This window comes from Amborella trichopoda, chromosome 6, assembly GCF_054954075.1.
Source record: "Amborella trichopoda isolate Santa Cruz 75 chromosome 6, AtrichopodaSantaCruz75HAP2 v2.0, whole genome shotgun sequence".
Lineage (NCBI taxonomy): Eukaryota > Viridiplantae > Streptophyta > Magnoliopsida > Amborellales > Amborellaceae > Amborella > Amborella trichopoda.
The window spans coordinates 49,361,934-49,386,977 of record NC_142341.1 but is presented as its reverse complement, the minus strand read 5'-3'; the positions used below and the strand labels follow the sequence as shown (position 1 = coordinate 49,386,977).

Below are 25,044 nucleotides of genomic sequence, written 5' to 3'. Positions count from 1 at the left end.
GAGCTAGCATACCTCTTCAAAGTCACGTGCGTTCCAAAAAAAACTATCTCGATATTGAATAGAGGCCGTCCCATATTTGGAATGTGAAATCCAAATATTGAAAAACTAAAAAATTAAATATATATATATATATATATATATATATATGTTTTAAATAACTATCGAATGAGAATGTGAAATCCAAAGATTGAAAAACACATAAATTTAAATATTGTTTTTTTTTTTAAAATAACTATCGAATGATTATCCGATTGTTCCCAAATTTGTTTTAAAATTATCCCAAATGGATTTTCTAACTGAAGGAGCATATGTACACTCTGCTTGGGAACACAGTATATGCACTCATCATAAAATTAAAAAGGATATAATTTAAATACTGCAAGTTACGTATTTTAAATTTTAATTTTAGATTGTTAATTTCATATCTATGCATATCAATTAAATGCATTTGCAAAACTTTGAAAAACAAACATTAAAATGCTTTTGTAGCAATTTAAAATGTCTTTCACATCGTGCTGGTTCGAATGGGGTTTTATAAATAGCAAAAGGAGTGTGCACAAGTCCCCACTTATCCTTTCTACAAAAGGAAGGTGCAGAAATGCCACTTCCCAAAAAATTAATCAAAATATCCACAAGAGGTAAATTATTTAACAATGTACCTTTTTATAACCATCCTAATTCAAGATTATATATTATTTTATGAGTGAAATTTGCATAGAGCCAAGGTTCTAAACAATCAAAGTAAAAGTAATATACACCTTCAAATAGAAATGTGGCTTCAATATTGAAAATCTTTGTGATAGCCTTAAAATATATTTTTATATTTAATTATAAAATTTAAAGCTTAAAAAATATTGCAGGTCAAACAAATATATGAAAACTTGAAAATAGACGGTCAAAAAATACATTATAAGATGCACTATTTCTAAAGCTTGAAATCTATTTTTTTATCATATCCAAGTATCTTGAGATCAAGATGATCAATTGGAGGATATTTGAGCATCAAAATAATACTTTCCAATGAAAATTTTGAGGTGCGCCCTAATTTAATTGCTTAGAGCCTCACACTTTCTAAACGTTTTCCATTCAATAAAGATACGGATAAAATATTAAATATTATTTTCTTGCAAGTGCTTTAATTAATTTTCCATTTATTATTGCTCAATTCTTATTACTTCAACCTCAATGAGCTCAACTAATTTCACACGTTTACTAACAAAAAGTCATATTTCATAAAAACATCTATAATTCGGTTAATTTAAAGGGAAAAAACAGTCCTACCTACTTTCAGTTATTCGAGCTTTTGGGAATCGGCCGTCCGGCCGGCCGGCCGGCCGGCGAGCCGTCATTTGGATCTCACTCTCTCTCTCTCTCTCTAAAACCCGAGCTTAAAATTCAAAAAGACGTGACGACGTGGGCGCTCTCATCATAACCCATTTTTTCTAGAGAGAGAGAGATACAAACCCGACCGACGGCGTTTGTGCGCTTGCATTTGGTTAGAGAGAGAGAAAGATTGAAAGAGAGAGATGGTTGCATTTGTGCGCCCTCGTCATTTGATTTGCACTCCTGAAAGATGAGTAATGGCCGAGGCAGGAGAGAGACAGAGAGTCGAGATTGTATAGCTTTTAGAGAGAGAATGAGAGAGAGTCGAGACTGAATAGCTTTTAGAGAGAGAGAGAGGCTGAGCTCGATCTGCAAATTGGGGTGTTCCTATTCTTCTTGCTCCAGCCATGTGGTGAGAGGCCGCTATGAGAGGATTTTAGAGAGAGAAAGTGTGATCTGCGAATTGGGTCATCTCTTTTCGTTCAATTGGAGTCTTTGAAGGGGGAGGCATGGAGAGAGAGAAGGAGAGAGAGGGGGAACTTGAAACTGCAATGTACACCAACTGCTTGCTCTTGGGGTTGGACCCTTCCATCTTACCAGAGAAGAAGGTTGGCCTTTTCAAGCACTCAAATCCTCGAATGGGAGAGATCCTCCTCCATTTCATCCTCTCAGCTCTTCGGGGGCCCTCCCAGTCTGCAAAGGTCTGTCAATTTTCTCTCTCTACCCATTTTGCAAATGTCAATCAATTCAGTCTTTCACTCTCTATCTCTCTCCCCCCCCCCCCACCCCACCAATTTGCCTAAGTTTACTAATTTTCATCTCTCAACCCAATTCACAAATGCCATTCAATTTTAGTAAATTCTCTCCCTTTACATCTCTCTCTCTATCCATTTGCAAAATGTCAATCAATTTTACTGCCCCCATATCCCTCTCTTTTCACTCTTAATTCGCATGTTGGGTTTTATCTGTCTATGCTTTTATTCAGTTTTTGAATGATAATTATTGCAGAGAAGTTATTTTGTTATTTATTTTTTTTAAATTTTCACCAGGATTTCGATAAGGTCTGGCCAATTTTCGATTCTGGGCAGTCTCGGGACTTTAGAAAGGTGACTGTTCATCTCTCATTTATATTTCCTGTTTGTTGTAATTTGTTATCTAGTTTTTTTTTTCTATTGTTCACTATTTAAGGTCTAAAAATGTATCAACTCTCTCTCTCTCTCTCTCTGCTTCTAGATTGTGCAAGGGATCATACATGAGCTGGAATCTCAAGGTGCATTGCCAAGGAGTAATTCACGGGTCTCGTCTCTCGCAACTTGTTGTGGACCAAGGTATAAATGAAGCATATACGAGAGAAAGTGGGAGAGATTGTATATTCTACTCGTTGAACTGTCATTTGAGAGTCTCAAGACAACTTTTGCTTTTCATAAAACCATTTTAATAAGTTATGGAAACACACCCCGACAAAAAAAAAAACACAGGACTAGCTGTGATTAAATTGATATGTTATTATTTGATTTCTTAAAACAGTGTGCAGTACTCGCGGTTTAGTCTATCAGATGAGGGTGTTGTTTGAAATTGGCATATGGCCTAAGCTTGAACTATGGCTCATTCAGAATAATGGTCGGTTAAACATGTGGATTGCTCCATGAATACTGGACCATATCAAGTTAATTATGTTTAACTACCTTAAAATTTCATTGTACTTCTATCACGTTGGAAGAATTTGTCAAAACTTTCCATATTTGACTATCACACAGTATAAGAGCTTACACATGCTTGATATATCTAAACTAGAGAAGTACACTATTTAATTTTGCTCTCTGATAGGGCCCCTTGTTGGGGTTATGTAGTTTGCTGCCTGTGGTAGATTCTAATTGGTTGTGATTCAGAAGTCACTTGCAAGCTTCATACAGACAACTCACGCTTAACTAAGCTTCTGCTATGGTATTGATGACTCTTGATTATTTTTTGAAGTAAAACAATTGATTTTTCAAGGTTTATGATGTCTCCCAAACTAATTGTGGAAGGCAAAACATGTACAGTTTGAGGTCACTTGTTATAGCCCAACCTCCCCATAAAAGGAAATAAAGAGACAGAAAAGAAATGGCAGGAACCATGGGGGTTGAAGAGGCGGAAATTGGTCAAGTAGGTACTAGGAATTGTTGAAGTGGTCAAGGAGGGGGACTTGGGCATGCATGTTTTCTGTTTGGATGCAGTAATTACATGGCATATTGACCTAGTGAAGGAAGACAAGGAAATATAGGACTGGAGGGAGGATTGTGAGGGGAAAAAGCCTAAAAAGAGTCTCTCTTTGGGAAGGGGGAATAGCAGCAGTCACTGTCGGAGGAAAAGGGTGCCGATGAAGCAGAGGATAGGGTTTGGGAGATCCCTAAGACAATCTTTTGCAGAGAAACAAAGGAACAGAATACTAGAAATGAGTGTTGGTTGGTTGATATCGGTGTACATGAGATAAGAGTGAGGTCCAATTTTGTGGTTCTTTTTAAGGGGCTTAGGGAGGCTTGCTTAGCTTTGAGTACCAATTTTCTCCTTTTCCTGACAGTAGATGTATCATATGGAAGTTTGGGAAGCAATGATCATTGAGATATTGAGCCTGGTGTCATAGTCTTGTGCCGGAAGAACTAACAAGTGTACAAACCTTAGTATTTTGGCATGTATCTAGATCCTTTTTTTTTCTAATGAACTCTGCAACGCAGGATTTGCTTTCCTCCATTGTGGGGTGTGCCAGAGACCGGTTTATATGAAATTCACAATTATTTAATTGATTATCATATGGATGTGGCCAAACTGTTATCATTATTGAACCTTATGATCAATCATTCTTCTAGGTCGTTTTTTCTTCTAAATCTTAAATTGTTTGTATTGTTCAAGTCGGGTTTACATGTTTTGGATGATGATTTTAGGTCATTGTATGCATTCCTTTCTAATGCTGTTCATTATGATGGGTTTGTAGGATGTTGATATGATTTTAATTGCATTTGTTGTCACATGTAGATTTGTTGAGCTTTTGTGGCAACTCTCTTTTCATGCTTTGAGAGAGGTTCACAGGCGGACATTTCAAGCTGATGTGGTTTCAAATCCACTTCCAGCTTCTCTGACAGATGTTCCCTATATGCATGCAGCTACTCTTCTTCCTGTCACAAAGGTAAGCTTTAGAGTTCATTTGCTTTCGGTTTTCTTCATCGTGTAATCTTGTTTGCTTGACTAGCTTTTTCTCAGTAATCTATCTATTAAATGCAACAGTTTTTTTTTCCCTTTTTTGTTTCAGTACGGTGTAGGTGATTCTGGTTTTGCAAAGTATGAGAATGCAAAATGCAAGTGATTTATGTAGTTTCTCTCATGTGTCCTTTGTTTTAGCATAGATTGGCATGATGAATTGGTGCAGAGTAATTGGATAAGGGGAACTATGGTATAATCTGATGGGCTAGGGGGAAAAAAATGGTCCATTGGGTCGTCACTGTGAATCAAAAAGATGGATGATGATGGAGAGAGAACGGGACCCACCATTGCGACCTTGTCCTATTTTAGTTGGTGCCAATATCTTTCGATTAACATCCATTATCTCAATGTATGATGATGATCTGGTGGCTATGGGTTTTCCACTGTCCGTTGTTATAGTGCATTATAGTATGAATTCCCTTTGGAAAAACTTGGGAAAATTATTGTGACAAGCTTTATGTTAGTTCACTCCTTGACAAACAGAAAGGCCTAAGATTTGTGGAAAGTTTTATGCTTGTGCAATCCTTGAAGAGTAGGAAGGCATAAGGGTCACTGGCATGTAGGAAAAGCTACTTGGATGTCATGGAACATTAATGGACCAAAACTGTGACCTACTGTTTTTCTTGGATGTTTCTGGTTTTACATGGCTAACTATAAGAGATCCCATGTTTTTCTTGAATATATTTACCTACATTGATAATTCTAACAATAAGATCTTTGAGTATTGGGTTGTTATCCGTGCAATGCTGTAAGTTCATTAATCATTTGGTGCCTCACAAGTTTTGCATATAGTCATAAACACATAGGAAATTGCTAGGCCTGGTAAATCGGTTCGTCAGCTCGGCCCGTGTCCTGGTGTTGGTCTAACTTCTGAACCAGACAGGTTGCGTCTGGGTCCAGAGGCGTAGACCTGACTAATTCTTGGGTTTGGGTTGGGCTCGAGTCTACGTGCAAACAACACGACCTGACCCAGTTATTGAAACATTTTCTATATATATATATATATATTCATAACATATGAAATTTTATAAGGTAAAAACCATCAAATCGAGACACCCCCTCTCTCTGAAAAAGACTAACCTCAGAGAACTCATCTCAAAAACCCTAAATCTCTCTCTCTTCATCGCCTTCTGCTCCACTTCTTCTTTGCATCTATGGCGATGGCCTGACATCCCTTATTCTTTGATCCCTGGACCTCTTCAACCCATTCCCTTCATCTTTTCTCTCTCCTGAATTCCTCACTATTCTGTTTTATCCCATTCTGGTGATGGGTTTGAGAGCGTTAAGGATTTGCTTCAGATCCAGAAAACCCTTCCTTGATGTCTCTATGAGAAGGTTTTAGAGCATATGTTGTTTGCAGAGCTTTAGTAATCACATCTTTGCACTGGAGTTAGGGTTTGGTGAGCTCTGCAAGGTCGATAGGAAGTACGGATGGATGGCTGAGATCAAAGAGAGATGCAATCCTGTGCAGGATGAGATTGATATGAAGGACAAATGGATGGCTGATATCAAAAGATGCGGAAATCCTAGTCAAGAAGCAGACACTAGACATAACTCTGGAGGAAGATTGGGGAATCAAACATGGAGGTTTTGGCTTTGTTTAGGATTCTTGGTGATTTATGATGTTGGTTTGTTCTTTCTCTCTCTCTAAACGTTTTTTTGGGATATTTTGGGTGATTTCTCATTAGGAATTTCTTGGGTAATCTCTTGTGTGGATTTTGCTCTCTCTCTTTCTCACACACACACACACAGAGCCACAGCCACAGTCACAGCCACACCCATGCACCCACCTCTTCTAGTGCAGTGGAGTCGATAACCAATGTTCAAACAATTTTATTTGAACAGTGTTGATGGGAAATAATATAGATGTGATTTTAGTCTCTCTCTTTTTCTCTCTATCTATGTGTGTGTGTGTGTGTATGTGTGTGTGGAAGCGTAAAGGATTTTGGACCACAAGCCCCTACCCTACTCCCATTACCACAGGCCATGTTCCTACACCCATTACCATGTATATGTGAATTTCCAGGAATTTTTGAAGGTTTGAAACTGACACCTATTGACCATTAACCACCCAATCAGTCTTCTGGTTTTCAGAGCCGGTCCGGTCCAGGTCCGCTCACTTTACAGTTGGATCGGGGGCCTATCCGGACCTGACCCAGACTCATCTATTTACACCCCTAGGAATTGGTGGAAAAGAGGTCTCTGATAATATTAGACGTGTTCTTGGAATGGACTACTTGCCTTGCAGCAGCATTTCATATTGGCGGATTTCTTATAATGAAGTCTTCTGCAAGATATTCATCAATGAAGCTCTCTGTCACTTTAATAAGTTGGGTCGGTTTGGCCTACTTCTTCATCTAGTTATATAAATAAAAAAAGAGTAAAAAAGGTAAAGGGTGAAAGTCCCTGAAACATCATTGTATCTTTTATTGTGGCTTATTAAGCAAAAGCCTTTTCCGGATTTGCAAAATAGTTGTTCATTGCATCAACCACAAATGATATTTTAGTTACTTCATGAAATACATGGGTGTGAAAATGAATCAATGAATGGGGTCCTTACCCCACACCCCCCCCCCCCCTTCCACCCCCCCCCAAAAAAAAAGAAGAAAAAGAGAAAAGAAGAAGAAGAAAGATCGGGGCTTGCAGCAGAATTTGTTATTAACTATGCCGTTGTGTTAACTGATGAATCTGCATGATATCCACTTCTATAAATCCATTATTGCTATTATCATAGTATTCTGGAAGTGAATTGCAACTCTTTACTATGTTGAAGCTTGGGAGATTACTTGGGTAAACTTTTGCTTATTTATTTTAGTTAACATAATGGTAGATGTGAAAGTATATTACAATCCAATGGTCATCACCAGCCAATGTAGCGATGGATTGTGATGGAGAGAGACTGGGGCATGACATCACTGTTGGTCCCCCCTCTGTCCACCACATTTCATCATTTTATTACATGAGACTGATAAAAACCTAGGTCTAAAGTTCATGTTGTCGATTTTATCAAATGTTGATGACCCAGGGGGATAATTATTTTTGTATTCCATTGGATTATAGTGTTCTGTTCTTTCCTCTGATAAGTTATAGGCCAGTGGCAGTTTGCTTTATCTTATTGATCTAGGTAACTATTTGTAATTAATTATTTGACCTGCCTGGATGTAACTGTTTCGAACGACAATTTTTATATGCTTACAGATGCCAGTTCTTAGTTATAAGTATGTCACTTGAGTACTCTTTTTAACAGGCTAGAATAGCACTTGAACGACGACGGTTTCTTAAGAATGCAACTACAGCTGTGCACAGACAAGCAACTTGGTCAAGCCTGGCTCATGATATGACAGCTGAGTTTCGTGGTCTTTGTGCTGAAGAGGTATAGGGTCTTATATGTGGATGGTGCCCATTTGTTTACAGCAATTTTATTAATCTTTGCTATTTTTTACAGTTTTCTTCTTTTTGTCTCTTCTAATTATTGCCTCTCTCTCCTCTCTCTCTCTCTCTCTCATATAGGCTTACTTGCAGCAAGAATTGGAAAAGCTTCAGGATATGAGGAATAAGGCTAAGTTGGAGGAAGAGTTATGGGATTTTCATGTTTCGGGTTCAATGGATCAGAAGCCACATTTGGTTTCTAAGGCTACTCGATTATGGGAGTCTTTACTTTCTCGTAAAGGTATGGTTGCAACAATTTGTTCTTCACTTGGCTCTGTCTTATTCCCCAAAGTCTTGACTCAGGCTCTACAAATGAACCATGTCTGTCCTATATGTAGTGCTTTTTCATGATGGAAAGCAGTGTTTTAAAAGAGGAATTGCTCGAGACTTGGCGAGTGCATGTAGTGCGTCGTAACACTATTCTTGTGTTGACTTGCTGAGTCCTGCCCAAGTTGAAGAAGAAAGCTAAAAAAATCTGGAAAACAAAAAATAAGGAATCATAAAAGTTTAGATGATGAAAAGTTAATTTTCAACTTAGGATTGCTGCAATGTGTGCATTCGGATCCAAATCTTGATCTCGAGTGTTTTTTATAGAATCTAAGCAATGTTGAGGAGGGTGATGACTCTAATGTTGATGGCTCAGAATCCTCAACATAATGCCCCTCTGATTCTCTTCTGAATCGGCATCCTCTTCCTTTTCCTCTATCTTCCTCCTCCTCCTGCGCTGTGTACTGAGATAGTAGACAATCTGACCCAAAGCCTCCTCAACCATATCCTTGGTCAGTCCCTCATTGAGAAAGGCATCTTTTGCTCTGGGATAAACCAACCACTCACTAGCATCTTTGCCTTTCACAACAATGAGATCCCTCTTGTCATGATCATTAAAGCACTTCTTTAGCTTCTAATTATATTGGACGAAGACTAAATCTTTTAAGTTTCTTTTTGCTCAAGCCTACTTTGTTTCTTTGCATGCACTCGTGGGAAAATGAGCTAAATTTAAAGAATTAGAGCTTTCAAGTTATAGAATACTGGAAACATGCGATTAAAGTGATTGAACTATATAATAAATGTGCTACGGCTTTGATTAAACTTATGTTCAAAGTAGTATAGCACTATAGCTACAAGTTGTAATCATAGTTTAACTTATATACTGGTTACTAGTACTATTAAATGTTTTAATCTTTGCAAATTGTCAACTTTCCATCTCAAATGAACTGTAATTGTGCTCACAACTAGATGAATTATATGTCAATTTCAATATTCAAATGACCATCTTTTGTAAATTGGGAGCACTACACTAATGTCGCAGTGGCTTGCAATTGCACTGTTTAAAGTTTAAAATTATAAGTTTGTAACTAATCGGAATCTTTCTTAGACCCATTCCCTTAACATCATCCATGGGGCCAAAGGGGGCTGTTCTATTCCCCTTTGTGACATTTATCCCAATTCTTGAGTAGACTTGGGCTATTTTGGCAGAGTTAGCTATCTCACTTGGCAAGCCATTTCTTTATACCGACAAACCTATAAGACTATAAGAGGAGGTTAAGTCCCCTCAATATTGACTGAGCGAGAGGCGGAGGCTGGTACGGCATTGGTGTTAGGCACACACATATGTGAGCTAGTAGCTAAAGTTTCTTGGTGTGAGACCTTAAGTAAGATGATGTTGACGGATGACTAAGGCTAATGCAAATAGAGGCTTAGTTGGCTGGACTATGGGTAGCTTGGCCTGACGGGACATGGGTATGAACCATGTGCTGATGTGCAAGAGGCAAGCTGATCATGCACTTGGATGGGCAGGTGTATAGACAGTTATGGTCATGCGTGGATTTGAGTTTGAACTGTGTAACTGCCCTAAGCATGTGCTTTTGTAATGGCCATATGCCATGTGAGAGTGGGTGTATACACTTGTACTAAACTTGGAGTGTAATGAGTCATTGTAATGGATCATGCAAGTTTGAATTGGCATGCATGGTCATTTATGACCTACGGAGTGGGTTGACTCGGGCTTGTCCCCCTCCTTTAATGAGCCATATGGACTTGCATTGAAGTTGTGGGGAGTGGGTTAATGTAACTATTACAACACAGTGATAGGTAGTGAATGTGGTGCAAGCTTTAATGGCCATTATAATAGTGGGTAAGCGTGTGGGGCTATATAAACCCATGCCTAAACCCTTGGAAGGTAGATTCATGAATCTATTCTTTTGCAAGTGTGTAGTGAAATAAGAGTAGGTGATGAACCTTTCTCTATTGCGTATCTTTGTGTACCCTTGTGAATGTGCTTGACTCTCTTGTGTGGCTTGTGGAAGGCTAGTCTGGGCTACCTAGCCTTAGGTAGTGTACGATTTAGGCTTGGCGCTACACATATTAACTAGGATTTAGGTTGGCACTGACGTTAGAATTAGGAACCATGATTGGCGGTGCTGCTGAAATCCGGGACCATGTCAACCACCTAGAGGAGCAGATCGAGTGTATCATGAACCAAGGGGTGTAGAATGGTGCGTTGGGCCAGATACTCACCACCTTGGAGTCTTGGATCAGTGCTTTGGAGGCCAAAGTGGAGGACTGATGTGTTGCCTATGATGTTTGTAAGGAAGGGCTATTGGACGACGTTAAAGCCTTCATGGATCCTTTAAGGGCAACCTCTTGAGCTGTCAAGAAAATGTGCAGCTGTCAAAAGGGCCTGAGCAGCACCACAGGCGGGTTGGATTCTCAAAGTGTGAGGATGCTGGAGCCAAGGGTGTTTGAAGACCAGAGGGACTCCAAAGTGTTGGAGAACTCTTATGTGATAGGTAGTACTTTGAGAATTCCCACTCCCATGAGGAGGATCATATTGGCATTTGCACTATGTACCTTATTGAAGATGCAAAACTCTGGTGGCCAAGGACCCTTAAATGCCCAAGGTGAGCATGTGGGAGGCATTGGAACAAGGTATGAAAGATCAATTCCTGGCAGGCAATGCAACCTAGGTGGCTTGTGAGGCTTTGCGAAAGCTTTCAATAAGGGATTACATGAAGAGGTTCACATCCCTCATGCTGGATACAGAAACCATGTCTGAGGAGGACATGTTGTTTGACTTTGTGTTTGGGCTGCATGGTTGGGCACATACCAAGTTGTCGTGGCTTGGTGTTCAAGAATTGCCCACTACTATGGTGACAGCTGAGGGCTTGACTGACTATGATCTTCAAGGTGCAATGGAGTCAACCCACAAGGATGGGCATTTGAGGTCCAATGGCAACATAATGATGCACCTCAATTGGACTAGATTTGAGACTGGGCCGACCTAAGATAGAGAGACACCTCGAAAGGCCTTCTTAGACTGTTTCATTTGCAACGGTGACTACCAGGCAAGGGACTGTCTGAAAAAACAGCCCTTCAATGCAGTTACCTAGGTGACTGACCTAAATGAGTCAAATGAGATTTAGGTGGGTCATCATGAGGAGACCGTCAGTGGAGAAGGGGTGGCAATGGTCAGAGTCCTCTTGCTCCACAACAGATGTGGCATCTTCGACTAATAATGATGCGAGGCGTGGGGGCATCCACCTAGCTCAATTGGGGCAAAGAAGAGGCAATTTGTTAATTGACATGAGCATCGCACGTATCACTTGACCTATGGTAAGGATGATGTGAGCCCTTCTTGTTGAGGGCATCAAGAGGTCGTATGCGTTGTTGGTCGTGGTGGCAGCGACAAACTTGACCACGAACCCACATGAATACATGGTGGCATCTTGAGGACCTGCAGTGTGTGCATAAATAGAGACTTGGTCTTAGTAGTGGACTTGGCCAAGGGCGTGAATAGACTGGGAGGCAGCATCAGACCTGATCAAGTGCGAGAAGGACTGAGCAAGAGGCTTTGTCCAGGGCGAAAATTATGGTTATGGAAACCATGTGTAGGACAAGTGTTTGACGAGGACATTGGTGTTGAAATGGGGGAGGCTTGTTAGACCCCCTTCCTTAGCGTTGTGTGCGTGGGTTAAGTGGTGCTTTCGATTCCCCTTAACAGCATTTGTTCCAAATCCTGAGTGGACTTGTGCTGCTTGTGTGGGTCACGCACAGAAGTAATAGACAAAGGCCTGTGGCTTGATGGTCCTGATCTTATTTCATTATACACTTGTATTGGTATATAGCTATGGATCTCTCTCAAGGTCCATGCAAGGGACTTATATTGTCCCCACACTCACCCATTATTACAATAACTATTAAGGCGTGCACCACATTCACACCCACCACTCTGGTGTGAGAGTTACACTAGCCCGCAACCCATACCTTCAATGCATGCCCACATGGCTCATTTTGAGGGGGGGCTACAAGTCTTGGTCGCTCACTCCACTGGTTAGAAATGACCTTGCTTGCCATTTCAAACTTGCATGGGCCGTTAGAATGACTCATTGCACTTTCAGTCCTCTACAAGTGCAATAATTCACTCTCACATGCCTATGACCATTACACAAGCCCATGCCTGGGGAAGTTACACAAGTCAAATTCGAATGCATGCATGACTATTATGGTCTACATATCTTCCCATCAACTCACTCTTGCACATCGTTATACTTATGTTTTGCCAGGCCAAGCTACTTGTGGTCTAGCTAACCAAGCCTCTACTTGAGTTGGCCAACGTCATCTGCCTACACCATCTTGCTTAAGGTATTGCACCAATGGTATTTAGTCACTTTCCCATATGTGTGTGAAGCTTACACTAATTCCAAATCAGCCTTGCCTGTTACTTGGTCAAGATTGAGGGAAATTTACTTTCCTCATATAGGTTTGTCAGTCTAAAGAATTGGCTTCTCAGGTGAGATAGCTAACTCTGTAAAATTAGTATAAGTCCACTTATGACTTGGAACAAATGTTGCCAAGGGAAAGCAAATGCCCCACTTAACACATATGACACTAAGGAAAGGGGTCTGACACGCCCAAGTACACCATGTGGCACATGAAACTATGAACTTTGAAAGAAATTAGATGCATTACCTGGATCAGATGTAGTTCGTTGTCTTACAACCATTTCCTTCCCAAACGATCTTAATGCACACTTGCAATGTTTCAAAAATCAGCCGCCTAGGGCCTAGGAAGCTTCCCAGGCACCTGAGAGGCCATAGGCTGCCTGACATAGGCTTGGGTAGGCCTTTCTGTGTAGAAGGCCGGAGAACCGCCATAAAAATGGCAGAAAGGGTCTCTTTTTGGTGGTCATTTTGGGTCATTTTGACCCATGAAGAAAGGGACCTTGGGGAATTCTAGCCCAACCCACCTCCAAAGTGAAAAAAAGTCTTCCTCTACCCTAGAAACTTCTGAAATCAATTGATTTTTTCGGTAATTATTTTTCAAATTAAGAAATTTTGAAAAGTTTGTAGAATCAACCGAATCCTTATCATGTCTTATTGGAATCATTTTTAGGTTCTAAGTGGGGTTAATAGAAGGCTTTTGGGGTCCAAGTGAATCATTTTTCAATAGTTTGAATGTGTTTCAATTCATGGGCATAGATTTTCATAAAAGAGTTAGTTACAATATATACAAATGCATAAATATACATATATGGCACATATGTCCGCATGTGTCTCCATATTGACAGCATATATATGCATTTGTGTATACTTGACACTTCGGGGCGCATAAGGTATTGGGCGGCCTCCTAGGTGCCTGCCTAGGAGCTGGGTCGCCTAGTATCCCCACGGGCGCCTAGGCACTGCCTAGAATTTTTTAAAACCTTGCACACTTGACACTTGTATAAGGTCAACTCCTCAGGATATATCTTATCCTCGATATCCTTTTCACTTTTTCAGGAATGAACCTCTCAGGTAAATTCTTTAAAACCTAATTTATAATTGTATCCTTCCTCTCAATATCTAAGTCTGCATAAAAGAGTTTTGTGTTCAAATAATAACCAACTGCATTCAAGAGATGATAGAGCTGCTTATCCCTCTTTTGTCTACAATCTTTCATATTAAGCCTACATGCTATCATCATTCCCCAGGGCCTCAGCTATCTCATTCTCGGCTTCTTCTGCAGCATCATATATAAAGCCCATAGTGTGCTTCACCTCAACCAAATGCAGTACTTTGACCAAGGGTAAGAATAAGTCCACTCCAGAAATGCTTAGACAAAACAATGTCACCTTCCCTCTTCCATTCATAGTACTTGGATCACTTGCATCTAGATTAACCATATGAAGAAAACATAGATCGTAATTGGTTTCTCTTAATCATATGCTTTGTAGAGTCAGGAAAGTGGCAAATATTGTGACCCCGGGCCTCATTATCTCTCTTATCAGTGAACTTTCACATCATGCTAAGGGTAAGGGTGTGTTATAATTGAACACAATCATGGTTTAAGCTTTACCAAGTTTCCTCTTTACTCTCAGCATTTCACTAATAGCTGCAAGCATCAAGTCTATGTGGTGTACCACAAATGATGTCCAAAAAATAGGAGGTCAATTTTGACGTAACAAATTAGCAATAGACATACTGGCTGCAACCATGTCTGTTATAGCGTTACAACCATGTCTGGTATAGCCTGTGTGGAATGCTCCTCCCCGACCTCTGCAATACCCTTGTCACCCAAAGAAAAGATATACTGTGGATCATGAACATAACTAGAAGCATTAATGGACCTGAGAAACATTATCCTTAAGGGACAAGTCATTATCAAATTAATTACGCTCTTGCTCCTCTTATCACTCCATGAATCTGGCATGATTGAGACCTCATATTGTACTACACATCCCTATCGGTCTTCAGGTATTCCTTTGAGAGTTGTGCCTCCTGTTTTAGTAATGGTTCCCTAAGCTCATAAAGGGTGGGGCCGTCAACCCTGGCCCATATTGGCCAATGGCCTCCGGATAACTCGCTCTTGTCGGATTTGGAATTGGCAATATTTAAGGCACTGATGACAATAAAGGATACTTTGACTTTTTTGGAGACGCAACTAGGCTCATCCCTGGATTCATATAATAAAATGCAATTCTCCTTGCAAGAAATCCATTTCTTCAGTTATGCTACTAAAACCAAAATTATCTTTTAATCATAACACTGATGTGCTGCTCTGGTCCTTTGTACCTCTCCTAGAAGGAAGAGTGGGCTTAGAGAGAGAAAGAGAGGCGGCATGCAGGTGGGGGCCACTCCTTGATTCCCACTAAATGCAGAGAGGGAAGAGCTGCTCACCTGCATTCCCTCCTTTTCAGGGTAGGATATTTAGATACGGGGGTTATGATAGTTTTTTCTTTTTGAAATACCTTTTTGTGGCATCTGCCAAGTTAAGTATGTTACTGTTAAAATCCTATTCTCTTTCGTATTCTTGTGTGATACTGGAACATAGCTCCTTTGAAATTTGTGGAAGGGTAGTAGTTTATTTGGTATGGAACTCATTAAAGCTTGTTGTTTTTCTTCAGAGACTACCCCATAATTGTACTGTTTTCTGTCTGCTTGAGGTAGAGTCCCTAGGCCTTTGTTTTAAGGATTGTCTCTTATTGCATTTCACTTAACAGGTCAACATGAAGTTCTTGCTTCTGGCCCCATTGAGGACTTGATAGCACACCGCGAGCATAGGTAAATCTCCATTTTCATTCTAAGTTTCGTAGGAAAATATTAAGGTGCTAAATTTTATGTTGGTTCTTATTTACTCAGGTACCGAATTTCTGGGACATCATTACTTGTGGCTATGGATCAAAGTTCCCATGTGCCTCATGCTGATGCTCTATCTGCTCAACTTGGTGATCTCAGTCTGGGTCATTCAAGTAGTACAGAGCAGCTAGATGAGTCATCATCAAATTCAAATAGGGATAAACCGAGACAAAACTTGGAGCCAACTCTCCAAGTGAATGATGAAACCTTTCCTAGGGTTGATGATAGAAGTGGGAGAGTTCATCCTACTGTTGATGTGGCAGAGATTCTCAGGCGTTGGACACATGCTTTACAACGAATTCATAAACAGTCGCTTCATCTGGTAGTTTAAACTCTTTAGCTATTATAATCTTTCATACTATGCTTTTGTCTTGCCCAATGGTTGCGGGACACATATTATTTATTTATTTTTGGCAAGTTGACAGTGGGGATGGAGGGTGGGACGTTATGTTTAGGCTCCTGCCCTCCTAATCACCCAGGCCCCAACCCCATTCGCAACTCCCTGGCACACATTATTATCACTGCTTTCTCTAAATGCCCTTCTCAATTTCAAAATTGAGCTCGTTTGTGCAGAATTGCTTCTAGTAAATAATATAGTACTATTGAATTGTAAAGCCCCGAAGCGTTCTATAACATTTTGTAGTGTGCGAATTCAGTCATGGTTAGCTTTATTACTTCTTCTAGTGTGCAATTCCTGTGCTAGAATAAATTGTGAAATCGAGAAACCAAAAATTAGCGGTTGGAATGATTCTTTTATGCAGGAGCTTGTAGAATTGGAACTTTGCAGCGAGAGAGTGATATATTTTGGCTAAGGACTTAGAAATTCAGGACTGCTTTGGAATTCTTGGTGGCCTTTGCTTCATAAATTTAAATTCTGGGTTGATGGATTGTAGGTACTCCAGCACAATTATGGGTGATCAACTTGGGTAGGTCCCACACAATTATGGGCAGTCAACTTGGGATATTTATATTGATTTTGTGCAGCTGACTCCTTGAAACATCAGGAATCAAAATTTTGAAGAAACTTTTGTGTATTTTTGTGATACCATGAACTGATTTTATGCTCCAAAGTCTGAACTAAATGTTTCTATCGGTGGTGTTTTGATTATATTACTTTATTATCAGGCGTAGCCAACCCCAATTAGTTGGGAAAAGGCTTTGATGATGACTTTATTATCAGGTGATGGGGGATTTTCTATTTTTGAATCTTCAAGGCATTGGCAGACATATTGCATGTTTAGGATCTATGTCTGGGTTGACTTTATGAAAGATAGGAATTACGAGGCATTTGGGTTTTATGGAAGTAGTTTTTTTTTTTAAAGGAAAATTATATGGATAGTTAACGTTTATGTTCATTTAATATTCATGTTATTGCACTAAGTGGCATTAATTATCAAAAAAACCAAAGTACCTAGTGGCATTACACATTTGAAGATCTATATGTGGGATGCCGTGACTCAGTTTCTCTCCCTAGTTTGCGACATTTTCTTATCAGTCAAGTACTTTAGGATGTATTCATTAGTTTCCTAGTTACTAGATTTTTGGATATATCTTGCCAATGTTCCCATTTATTGTGTATTTTCCACATAGTAATCAGATGCGGGCATGTAACTCATACATGGCCTCATCAAAGGGTGCGGCCCTATGCAGGCTAGATAGATGCCCTCACATAGTCGACACATCGCCTACATATTCAGTCTGCTCATGGGTGGAAATAATGCCCATGAGTAGGGCGAAACTATAATCCTGAGGGGGTTTATAACCCCCCAAAGCCCCTTTTAGAACCAATATTTGAATTGGTTCTAAGGGATTAAACTAAAAAGCAAAAATTGAATTTATTTTTCGTGTTTGAAGTATTTGACAAACTTGGTGGATTATTTGGTTAAACTTCGAGTTGATTTTATGGTATTTTCTTAAGACTTTGGGCAAAGATTTGTTGAGGATGTCAAGAAGCAACGATTATAAACTCAAAAATCAATTATTTTTCCTGATTTGGACTTGATTTTGAAACTGAAATCAATTGTTTCGATATAGTATCATTTTGATTTTTCATGTCATGACCTTTTGCCGACCCCAAATAATTGGGATGAGGCTTTGATGATGATGATGAACTTTTGGCCTTTGGACGCTATGTGCTTGTGAAGTTCTTTAAACTCTTTAGTGTTTATTTGGCTATATGCTACGACATACTTAGTGCTAGATGCTAATTTACTTTTTTCTGGTGCTTTGCTTTGCAATACATATTCTTTTGTGTGTTCTTTAATTTTAATGCATGGGTTGGATCAATTTATTTTACTGTTAATTGTATTATAGAATAGAGACATAATGTCTATGTTACTCTTTATCAGCGACTCAAATATATTGTCTATGTTACACATTTGGAACATTTCGTTTCTGAACTGAAGAACCGTTTTCAAGTAGTAATTACGTATTAATCAACATTTCATTGATTGGTCCATATATTGTCTATGTTATAGTCAAATACTAAATTAGAATGCCTACTATCACATATTCATTTTACTCTTTGTATTTTTATACTTTTTTTATTTATTTTACTGACTGCATTGAAAGTAATGCGCTTGCATCACTGCCGCATTGAGGTGCACAGCACTTCAGACCCCTAGAGCATTGAGTACGCATCCACATTTGATAACCTTGATTTGCTAGTATGCGTACATGTGATGGTCAATCGAGGAGGAGAGGTTGGTTAAAAAGAGCTATATCTGATTAGCTTGGGTCCACTTGTGGCCCTAGTGGAATCGATAAATTTTTCCTTGACAGTTATATGTGGGACTCAATTGTGGGTTTTTATAGGTGTGTGGGAGGAACCAATAGTAATGCAGTTTGTGGAATAACTCAAATGCAAACCAAAGTAAAGATTGGTTGGCCCAAACCATCATAATTTAACAAAGAGTGTGTGTAGCTTCTTCAAGAGGCCATTTATGATGCAATGTAGAGGACATAGTGCAGTTGATGTATATGAAGGAAAAAAAAGAGAGGGGGCGGGGTTGGGGTGTTGGGGGGTTGTAGAGGACTATTACAAAATTTGAATCTAGTTTGTAACTGTGGGAGATTTTGGTTTTGCTATTGGGATTTGTCTAGAGTTGGGGGTTCTTTTCTGTGTATGAAGGTTTTGTCAAGTGGGATGCTTTGGAGCGTTCCATTGTTATGGTTGTTATTTAAAGAGAGAGTATTGACTTTTGAACATTTTAAAATCCCCAAATTCACGTTTACAAACAGAGTTTGCATTTAAAGGAAAATTGAAAAGCCTATGTACCACATTTTTTATTTTATTGCAATTCGATCATGTGGTGTGAAGTGTATGTCAGAAGGGGTTGAGCGTGAGGTATTTTCATGGGCAGATCAGCTGTAGGAATCAATAGTGGGACATAATATTGCACTCATTATCATCTAACCAAGCCCAACCCTGATTCTTTGGGTCTGGGTTCGGAAGCTTTACTGGCACATATTTTTTAACAGATGGAATCAGAGACTGATGATGGGGAAAAAAAAGGGAATGATAATTAATTCTTGGGAAGGCTAATTTTAGTTGCTTTCAAATAAGGAAAAAGTTCTACTGCTTTTCTTTATGCATTCTGGCTTTTCTCCAAATGGTAATGGTAAGTAATCTTCTCTGTTTTAGACTGCCCATCCAAGTAACTGTGGTGTGGAAATGTTACACAAGTAAACTTTTTCTTTTTTCCAATTTCAAATTGTTACTGGAATGATGTTTAATTATGAATCTGGAAATAACTCCTTGTGAGTTATTGTGGAAACACAGGCCAAGGCTAATGATGGAGAAGGACCAGAGCTCTTGAGGTGTTCAGCCGATGGCAGCAATAATGGTCATGCTGAATCTTTGGAAATAACTCTTGCTGAACATCGCCAGCACTTGGCAAGTATACAGGTAGACATACTAAAGTATGCATATTACTTCAATATTCTTGAGTTTTATTACGTGTAATATTACTGTATTCCAAGTTCATGCTACACATATTCGTCAACCTGAGCTTGCCCACATTTTGTACAGATCATAAAATTTTCAAAGCAATTTTTTTTTCATTAAAATAGCTTATCTGTGTTTATTGCTTGCTCAAATTAGTGCATGCCTACCTTTTCCTTTCCTTTTCATTACTTTTTTTTTGGAAAAGCAATGAGAAGCATATATTGAAGATGCATTTGAAATACAAATTATTTTTCTTTTAAAAACGCCATTTGAAAGAAAATATTAATTGCCTTTGAATGTACCCCTGATTGGTTAATCAGGGGTATCTTGCCCTTTTCTGTGTATATATACAGATGTTAATGTAGGCTTACAACAATTTGGATCGGTAATGGTGTCCATTTCACTTGAGCTTGTAGGTCCTTATTAATCAACTGAAGGAGGTTATCCCAGCAATGAAGGAATCAGTATCAGAGCTGAGGGAAGAAGTAAACAGTATTTCGTCCACTGCCCCTGCCACCATGTACGGGAGCAGATCCATGCCTTTTGTCTCTTCCCAAAGCAATGGAAGGGCTGTGGTGAGGGCTCTATGCAGTCTCTTTATGCAACTTGACTCTCTTATGTGTTTGTGAGTCTGTAACTTGAGTCAGATATTTTGAGACACACACACAGAGTATTGGTGGGCATTAGTTAACATAGAAATTAGTTTATACTCAGAGTTTGTGTGTTTGTGTGCACACACGTGCGCATTACAGAGAAGAGGATGGGGGGGGGGGGGTGAAAACAGATTAGGTTTACCTCAGTGAAATCTATGATGTATATGTGCCAATCTATCAGCGAGTAATAAAGTCCCTACATTATGTTTAAATTTAATAATAGCTGAAGATTTCTTCTGTTTTTTTTTTTCTCTTTACAAAAGTAGAAATCTCCATTACAAAGTAGAACCCTGATAGAGGAAGTTTTTTTTTTGTGAAGTAGATAGAGGAGGTTTTCTCTCATATGGATCAAGAGAATTCTTAAGTTTTATTTTTTAATTATCTAATTTTTAAGTAAAAGTAAGATATAGGACAAAACAAATGCGGTTGGTACCCTGGTGCATCCACCCTCTCATTCCAATTATGTGACTTGAGCTGATTTTCAAGTAAGTGTATTGTAGAAGGAGCTGTAGTTTCAAGTTAAGTGGTATTTCCATTTTATTCATCTTGTAGAACTTCTTCACAGGAGGAAAGCATTGATGAAGATTTTGAAACGAACTCGAAGTTTTCTACTCAGCTTGAGCTGGTTCCTCCCAGTCCTGCTTTGAAACTCCCCCATCTTTTCAGTTCAACTCCTAATTCGTTTGGAAAAAGTGGAATAACACAGAAGCGGAATGCCATGGCTCCTCAAATAAACAAGCTAGAAGCTCTACCAGAGTGTAGTACAATTGACCAGACTTTGCCAGATAACTTTGCTGACAATTCCATCCAAGGTTTGCACCTAGAATTTATGAGAAATTTGCGAGATCAGAACCATTTTCTGTTTTTCTGTCTGTCAGGTTGTTGTTGTCAACCATGCATCACTTTGGTTCTTCTTATTTCATACGCATGTAAAGAATCACACGGCTTCTGCTTGTCATAGAGCAACTCACTTGGTTTGCTCTTTTTTATGAAAATAACTTGGTTTTTGCTCATTGTAAATAAAGTCACTTGGATTTTACTTGTTATAAACATCAATCAATTGGGTTCTACTTAATATAAGAAACAAAAATCACTGGGGTCCACTTCATGGTCTGACATGGCTTTCTAGTTTCACATATCAAGTTAAGACATACAACCTTGAGGGAATAGGATTTGCTTTGTGTTATTGGAATTAGAAACATTTGCAAATTACTATTTTAACTGCTGCTCTTGAAGAGAATGCAGTCTTTTTGATAAAAATAACTTGGTTTTTGCTTCCTTTAAATAAAGTCACTTGGATTTTACTTGTTATAAACATCAATCAATTGGGTTCTGCTTAATATAAGAAACAAAAATCACTGGGGTCCACTTTATGGTCTGACATGGCTTTCTAGTTTCTCATAAGAAGTTATGACATACAACCTTGAGGGAAAAAGATTTGCTTTGTGTTATTGGAATTAGAAACAGTTGCAAATTACTATTTTATCTGCTGCTCTTGCAGAGAATGATGATTCATATATTGTGTCCATAAGGAGATCAGTTCGTGAAGCTGCTCTCCCCAAGCTACCCGAAAAAATGGAAACTTTGCAAGGTACTAGCAAAGATGATAGCACAGAGCACTATTTTGTGCCTCTAACAGGGAATGGATTTTCTCATGGAGGTCTAGAGCATATAGCAGTGAGAAACAGAAGCAAACAAAAATTGTTTGAGTCTCCAGAGGATACTTCCTTTCTTAAGAAGAATTCTCTTGACCTTGAGATGGATTTTAGGAAAAACCCAACTTTTCTGGAGGATAATGATGTTCCCTTCTCGCCTCCTCTGCTGACTGATACATCCTTCTTGCCAGATGCTTTCGAGGACTTACTAGGTATGTGATGTTTAGCATTTGGTCTTTTTTGTTTTTTTTGAGAAGTGGTATCTTGATCTTTTGTTTTTGCTGTACAAATTACAAATATTTACATTTCTTGTAAACTGCAGAAGCAGTAGCACCATTTGCAGAGGTCTCATAATTTTCCATAAAAACACACGCACATGCGCGCACACACAAAATTTGTGTATTGAGGAAATGTTACTAAAAACATAGAAAACAACTTATTACATGCATAATTGTGTCTTTACTATCATTGTAAATTTTTCATTCTGAATTTTCTGAAAAGCTAATACTTTGGAAATCCCCAAAAATCACCTAGCCCAATAAATTCTAGAAATTGATTTCTGCCACTAGCTTTGTAGAATTAAATGATGTATTGCGTAATAAGCGTAGATAGTGTTTAAGAAAGAACCCATTATGATCCTGTGTATCACATATCCACACTGTGTGTGGGGTATTTGGTATCGTGATGCAGGAAAAATTGAGGGAATAGTAAAAACGAGCCAAACACAAGCATAATTTAAAGAAATCTAGGGTTTCTTCTCCTTACCCTAAACTAGGGTTCCAAAAGCCTAACCTTTTTGTCTTTCAATTTCTAAAAATCAGGCGGAATTGACCATCTCAAGGCCTCACACACCTCTTATGTATTATAATTCAATGTTCAAAGACGTTACATGTCCATATAATGATTAAAGTAGCCCATGTATCCTAACTTAAAATTAAATTTTGTAACGACAGTTTTACCACTGTGAACAATACCCATGAATAGTAGTTGTGAATAGTTTTTGTGAAGTTAATAAGAAAAGTAAAAACCCTAGAATCCCTAAAAAACCAAAAAATTTAAAAAATACAATCAAAATATACGTCCTTTAAAATTGAATAGAAATTAAAAATAAATACTATTTTGCCCTTCATCATTCTCCCTTTGTTGGAGAAAATGCATCATCGAGTTTTGAAGTGTGTTAAGACGAAGTCAGCATAAAAAACACCTTCTTCAACCTTCTTTTTCTTTGTTGGCTCAAATATTATTCGTGGTAAAGATAATTCCTCAAGAAATAGATCTTGATATGTATATTGAAGAATCAATGCAAATTTATCAAATATGACTATCCTTTAACTCCTATTAAAAATCATGTAGGAAACTACAAACCCAATTTTCTGGTGTTTAGAGGTTTTCTTAACATGTATTTCATATTAAGAATCGACCATGCTTTTATTACACTATTATGATTCCAATGCCTCAAATTTCTTGAATTCTTTAACTCTTCAATAGTAATGAGAGTTTCAAAGGCCATGAATTGGATTAGTCCTTCTGCTACCTTCTCTCCATATTCTTCACCCTCTTCCAAAATAACTTTATCATCATCTTGATCCTTATCATAGATCGGATCTCCTAAGAGATCTTGTTGTCAGCTGACTATATATCGAAGATTGGAGGTGAATTCCAATCAACAACTTGCTTATTTTCGATGCAATCTGTGTCAAAATCAATAATCTCATGCTTCAAATCGAAAACCCTAGAGTAATGTTCCCTACATCTAGGTTTTCTATCGCTATCAACATTTGACTCCCCACGCGGATCACAAAAGTGAAAAGGCTCCTCTTGGGCTAAAAGATTACCGTCTTGCCCATTTTTTAGCCTCTTGTGAATTGCTGCATCAGCTACTGAACTTGCCTTTCAAGTTCCTCAATTCTATTATCCATGGGACTGCAAAGAGAATCTACAAAAGTCCCCATTCTACGGCCACTTTTTGCTGCCATGGGTTCGCAGAAATCACAAACCCTAGGCAAATAATCAATAAAAATTGCTAAAATGATCAAGATCTAGGTTGTTTTGGCAAAACTTTGACCAAAATCAACAAACCCTAGACCACCACTGTAACTCCCCCACTTTGTTGTTGATCTAGGACATCAAAAAATTGATTCTACAACAGTAACTTTGTATACTGCTACAGTACTTTCAGTGTAGAATCTCACCCATATATCAATTTGATGTAGGAGAATTTGAGGGAATAGTAAAATCAGCAAGAAACAAGTAAAAAACAAACATATTTCAAAGAAACCTAGGGTTTGTTCTCCATACCCTAAGCTAGGGTTCTAAAAGCTTAAACTTTTCTCTCTTTCAATTTCTATAAATTATGTGGAATTAACCCTCTCAAGGCTCACACACCTCTTATATATTATAATTCAATGTTCAAAGACATTTATAATGATTAAAATGGCTTATATATCCTAACTTAAACTTAAATTTTATAGTGGCAGTTTTATCTTTGTGAACAATACTCGTAAGTAGTATTTGTGAATAGTATTTCTGAAGTAAACAACAAAATGAAAACTTTAGAATCCCTTAAAAACTAAAACGTCTTAAAAATAAAACCTTGAATTGTTCATTTTCAACATGAACAGCTACAAATGTTCAGTTAACAACATAAAAAACACAACTACAAATGTTATACCTTCATCAGGTTGCCAATGTAGCTAGTCACTATGATCTATAACCAGCCACCTTGGGATCATATGGTTAAGATTTTCTGTATGAAGCCTATCAGTTGGGTACATAGTCTCACACAATGCAGTCTTTACTGATTGATTTGCAAGAAGCGAAAAACTCTCCTTTGTATATGAGCTTTTGTTTTGGCCCATCTTAATAATGTTAAGTAAAACCAACCCCTTTTTTTCATGTCTTTGCAGCTCCATTATCTGACATTGATGCTGCGCTAATGGAGTGCTGAGTCCAGGCCATCGGCCTCCATTTTGTTGTTATATATCCCTTCCAGGCTGTTGCCGAGCGAGTGTTGCTCATGCGTCGCCAAATCAGTGTTGCTTATGTGTAGCATTTCTTAAACAAATGTAATGTTTTAATTATCTGTTTTACTTGTGAGAGTTGCTTGATTTAGTGGGGCATGTAATCTTTCTCAGAAATTGATCTCCCTTATGGTGTGGTTAATGTTCTTGGCAACGGAATCTGGCTTT

The 25,044-nt window shown here is 38.5% G+C and overlaps 1 protein-coding gene across 2 annotated transcripts; it reads left to right on the top strand.

The window, feature by feature from the left end:
• Positions 1-1,273: 1,273 nt before the first annotated feature.
• On the top strand, positions 1,274-25,030 carry AUG6 (HAUS augmin-like complex subunit). 2 transcript variants are annotated; one of them, XM_011627844.3, is made up of 13 exons: positions 1,274-2,024; positions 2,373-2,429; positions 2,557-2,651; positions 4,336-4,486; positions 7,808-7,933; positions 8,071-8,230; positions 15,467-15,527; positions 15,606-15,924; positions 19,384-19,509; positions 19,965-20,123; positions 20,767-21,013; positions 21,703-22,068; positions 24,763-25,030. In XM_011627844.3, the coding sequence occupies exons 1-13, from the start codon at positions 1,833-1,835 to the stop codon at positions 24,801-24,803; spliced, it is 2,100 nt and encodes a 699-aa protein (XP_011626146.1). In that variant the 5' UTR covers positions 1,274-1,832; the 3' UTR covers positions 24,804-25,030. The 2 variants fall into 2 exon arrangements, 1 of the variants encoding a protein (XP_011626146.1); XR_016057095.1 differs by lacking the exon at positions 20,767-21,013.
• The last annotated feature ends 14 nt before the right edge of the window (positions 25,031-25,044 follow it).

Excerpts from the sequence above, each read along its gene's own strand:
- AUG6 (XM_011627844.3), top strand. The coding sequence starts at position 1,833 with ATGGAGAGAGAGAAGGAGAGAGAGGGGGAACTTGAAACTGCAATGTAC. Across the intron at positions 15,925-19,383 it reads ATAAACAGTCGCTTCATCTG|GCCAAGGCTAATGATGGAGA; the intron begins GTAGTTTAAACT and ends GTGGAAACACAG. Across the intron at positions 20,124-20,766 it reads AAAGCAATGGAAGGGCTGTG|GAGGAAAGCATTGATGAAGA; the intron begins GTGAGGGCTCTA and ends ACTTCTTCACAG.